Genomic DNA, 5,089 nt, shown 5'->3' with positions numbered 1-5,089 from the left:
TCAGGAAGGGGCGGATCCTTCTGACGTTGCTCAGGAGGAATCGGCAGGTTCTGGTCGTCGCTGCGATGTGAGCAGAGAAGTTCAACTGGTCGTCGAGGACAACACCAAGGTTCTTGGCGGTCGGGGACGCAGTCACAGCTGCATTCTCGACTGTGATTGAAAGGTCGGTTAGGGGGGAGGATTTGGCCGGCAGGTGGAGCAATTCTGTTTTGCTTAGCTAGTAAGAGTAGGATACAGTACAGATATAGATATAGTAAAGGACTATGTGCAGGTAAGTACAGACAGGGGAGGATAGGTATATATGCGGTGAGAATAAATATATATGGTATATACAGCATTATTGTACATGCTATCATACAGAGCTATGGGTTATGTGCAGGTGTACAAGCAAGTATATAGAGGGGTTATATGCAGGTATATTCAGACAAATATGGGTATATATATGCGGTAAATATAAAGATATAAAAGTAAATATGCGGTATATACAGCACTGTTCTACATGCCTTATCTACAGAGGAAAGGGGAAAAGGAGTCCTTCCAAGTTTGCTAGACTTTTTATGGATTTAGACTTCTGTCCATGAAATTCAGTTTTAAAACATACAAGTTTGTTGATTTATACTTAAAGGAACATGCCAACCCTGCAAATGCTGCAACCCCGGCTTGTACTGTGTGTGAGGGCTTGTACTGTGTGTGACTGTGCGTCGGGGCTTGTACTGTGTGTTGTTTCCCGTAAAACCCGGAAGTAGTCAGTTTGTGCTGTTTATTTTTACAAGCAGTGAGGACTCGACAGCATTTGCATTTCTGTGTTCCGTGTTGCGGGTTAGGGTTAAGGTTAGGGTTATGGTTAGGGTTAAAAATAAACAGCACAAACTGACTACTTCCGGGTTTTACCGGAAACAACACACAGTACAGTACTGCCCTGACGCACAGTCACACATGCACTTTCAATAAAGCATTATTTAAGAAAAAATAAATGTTGTCATTCTTATGTTGTGGCAGCAGCAGGGACGACGACGACTTGATTACTTTGATAATCAAGTAATCAGTAAAGTAACTAGATTACTTTTTAAAGTAATCAGATTATTTTTTACAAGTAATCTGTGGCATCACTGGTTGCGGCACTGCAGATATACCCTACTCTATAGGGTACTTTGAGCAACCAGTTATTTATTTGCTGTTCACAGGCGCCATCTGTTGGTTGAAATATTAACAGCTGAGTCACAAGTGATATTGAGTACAGACACACACACATACATACAAACAAACACACAGATGCATGAATACATAATAATAATAATGCAGGACCTGTTCAGAGGTCTTTAATTGGCATGCAATTATCCTCAATGTTTAGCGGTTAGCACACACGGTTAGCACACACACACACCGGAACACACACGCATGCATTGTCTTTTGTAGGATCGCCGATGCGATTCATCTCTGCGATAAACCCATCCCGTCGTCATTCCCCCCAAGGGCAGCCGGGAGCAGACAGGCGTCGGCGAGGGCCGCGCCAGGGGACCAATCCAAGTGCTCCTGCCCGTCTTCGTCAAGGACGCCACAGCGTTAGCGATCTGTTGTTGTGCATGTTTTTCCATTGGGTTTATCTTATCGGGGGGGAAACCCTTGCGAGCACGGGGAGAACATGCAAACTCCACACAGAAAGGCCTGGGAGATACCCCACCTGGGTACCTGGCATCATGGAAACCTGGTCCCCAAGCGGGAATCGAACCCTGGACCTTCTTGCTGTGAGGCGACAGTGTTAACCACTACACCACCGTGCCGCTACATCAGTATACATCTTTCAAACAGGAAAGCGATGAGACCAGAAAGTTGTGTAAGCTATCGAGTGTCTTATTGCCCAAATATGCTGTGTATCTATTTGTCCATCTGCCCTTTCAGTCTGACCTGTGAGGAACTACATATTACACTGGTATGAAACCAGTCTGAATAACTCTGGACAAACATCTGATACCAAGAGACATGTAACACACTAGAAATCAAAGCAAAGTGACTTGATTTGCTGCATTTGCACCATGCAAGTGCTGATATAGAAATAGCCATCACTGATATCGAGTGTTTGGTCAGTAAGATGAGTCTCCCAGTCCCTCCGCTCTGCAGTATAGACAAAATACATTTTATGGTATCCCGTTCCCACTTCATCCAATCAGGAGAGAGAACTCCACACTGCAACAATGGTCTGACAAAGAAATAAAGACTAGTTTTAAGCAAATGTGTCCTTGAAACAAGTACAAATGATCTACCAGTGCAGTAAGCAAATTTGGCTTGGCAAGATTTCTTGAAATAAGTAAAAATATCTAGGATTATTTTCTGTTTACTGCAGAGCGGAGGGACTGGGAGACCCATATGTTACTGACCAAACACTATCAGTGATGGCTGTCGGAATGTAGAGCTTTTTAACTCTTATTTTAACTAAATAAATACCACTTACAGCACATGGAGAAATGTATTAAATATCTAAGTAATTTTTGTCCAATGAACCCAACATTATGGTCTAAGTCTATACTTTTCTGTAAAATGGATTGGATTGGTACTTTGGTGTCGGACAATACTGAAGGTTTAGCACTTGAAATCGGTGTAGGCAGTGAAAATCTATCACTGAATCCCTATCAAATACATGGAAACACTCAACCCTAACCTATAACCACTGAATAATTTGCACACTACAATAGCTCGTCAAACTAAATCAGGACATCAAAAGTGTCCTCATTTGGTAGCGTGTCCTGATTTCGTGAGTGTGGAGTCTTGAAAATGTCCTGATTCTCCACATAAACGAGGTACGTGCTTGTGCGCACACACACACACACACGCACACACACATGCACGCACACACACACACACACACACACACACACACACACACACACACACACACACACACACACACACACACACACACACACACACACACACACACACACACACACACACACACAAACTGGAGATATGCTGAAGGGCCACTTTGATGATGGCACAACGGTAGCTTTTGGGAAGAGAGAAAAAGTTAAACTTCTTGTAAAAGTCAACAGATACTGAATTGCCTTTGAAAGGGTAGTGTCTAGATCCCATGTCCCAGAAGGACGTTTCCATGGGAATTGTCACTTTTTGACCCCAGCTGCTGGGGTAGATCCAGATCAATCAATTAGGTACGTAGGCAGATCTCCATTATCAATACAAATGTATTAACAAGACAGAAGAATAAAAAAATTAATAAATAAACCTGGCTGAGAGGAACATGCTTTCTGGCCACTGGAGGCACACTGGGGTCAGAGTATTTTGTGCTCCTTGATGAGGGGTGGGGGGGCTTTAGGGGGCCTTCGAGGGTGGGAGGACAGGGTCTATAGTAGTGTATAGTCAGTGCCATACTCACATATATATATATATAACACAATAAAATATTTTTCACTATAAAAAGTAGCCTATGAAGCCATCCCTTAGCTTAACCACTCCTAAAACATTTTAATACGTGTACTACAATCGTCATTCCCGTCTATGGGATGAAGACAGATACTTAAACCGTTAACTGAGGCACAATTGATCTAACCACGCCCCTCATCCTCCTTCTCCATGGAAACAACAGTGACAGCTCTTGATTGGTGTGCACGAAAGCACGTGCCCGGGAAGGCATTAAATATTAAAATTCCCCTGATCATCAGTCTTTCGCGCTTCGCCCTCAGAAACGTGGAACTCTTAGCACCTGCTGGTTTGGCTTGCAAGTTAAGCTACTAGTCAATACATCAACATGGTCGAGCAATTTGTCGGATCCTGGAAGATGACTTCTAGCGAGAATTTTGACGACTACATGAAGGCAATCGGTAAAACTACTTAATAATGGTATTAATTGCACATTTGAACGTTTCCCAGGCCTAGTTGCAGGACGTTGCTTTCCTATCCAGCTAATGTGTGTGCACTGTCATTCTGTTCATACTTTTTGCACATTAACTGCTCAATTGCACAGACATAGCCCTGCTAAATATTCCACCACGTGTGGTGTTTTTATTTTGATTCTAATTAGTGTCGATACTTGGTCACATCGTGCACAGTTGTACAGCCCTGGCCTATTTTTATAATATTCTATTGTGCTTCTATTTTAATTTAATTGTATTCTACCGTAATTTTCTTTGCGTTCATGTCGCACAAATCAAATTCCTTGTCTGTGAGAACTACTTGGCAATAAAGATCTTTGTGATTGTGTTGCAGGTGTGGGGTTTGCTACGAGGCAGATGGGAAACATAGCCAAACCGAATCTGGTGTTCAGCGTGGAGGACGGCGTGGTGTCCATGAAGGCACAGAGCACGTTCAAAACCACAGAGATCAAGTTCAAATTGGACGAAGAATTCGACGAGACGACTGCTGACGACAGGAAAACTAAGGTGGGTTTGTTAAATGTTCAAGGCGCACACTGTGGGCTTAGCGGTTTCTAATCGCATCTCTTGGATATTATATTATTATGCATCTGACGGGTCAACATAATTTTCAGACCGTCATTACCTTTGAGAGTGGGAAACTTGTGCAGAAGCAAACGTGGGACGGAAAGACCACGACAGTGGAGCGAGAGATTCGAGATGGAAAATTGATGGCGGTAAGCTGCTGCCACAACTTGTAAAATCACCCACACCCACCACCAGGCCTCGTTACAGCCATTTACTCTGGTTCTGTTTGCTGAAGCTTATCATGGTCAATTAGCCTAATGGTGATAGTCAAGTGCACTGATTCGTGCACTCGTAACTTAAAATATGTTGTTTAGATGGAACATATTTTTCCCATTGCATTATGGGACATATTATTCCAATTTCATTAACTATAAATAAATAAAAACAATGCATGCAATGACATCCTGCCTTTGTTTTTATGTTCTAATCTAATTCTAAATCTATGTACTTTGACTGAATATACAGTGATAACTGATGAGCTTAACACCTTCAACATTGTCTTTACAGAAATGTGTCATGGATGACGTGGTGGCAGTGAGGACATATGAGAAGGAGGCTTAATTTCCTGTTTGTCTGAATTCCAACTTCCCATCAGAAAAGTTCTGTTCAGTACCAATGCCAAATGCACTGATCTATTG

The 5,089-nt window shown here is 42.5% G+C and overlaps 1 protein-coding gene across 1 annotated transcript; it reads left to right on the top strand.

Annotated features, from left to right (window-relative positions):
* Positions 1-3,698: 3,698 nt before the first annotated feature.
* Positions 3,699-5,089, top strand: fabp4b (fatty acid binding protein 4b). Its single transcript, XM_084336268.1, has 4 exons — positions 3,699-3,833; positions 4,219-4,391; positions 4,499-4,600; positions 4,959-5,089. The coding sequence occupies exons 1-4, from the start codon at positions 3,761-3,763 to the stop codon at positions 5,010-5,012; spliced, it is 402 nt and encodes a 133-aa protein (XP_084192394.1). The 5' UTR covers positions 3,699-3,760; the 3' UTR covers positions 5,013-5,089.

Source organism: Notolepis coatsorum (genome assembly GCF_963971535.1).
Source record: "Notolepis coatsorum genome assembly, chromosome: 19".
NCBI classification, from domain to species: Eukaryota; Metazoa; Chordata; class Actinopteri; order Aulopiformes; family Paralepididae; genus Notolepis; species Notolepis coatsorum.
This window is presented reverse-complemented; position numbering and strand designations above follow the sequence as displayed.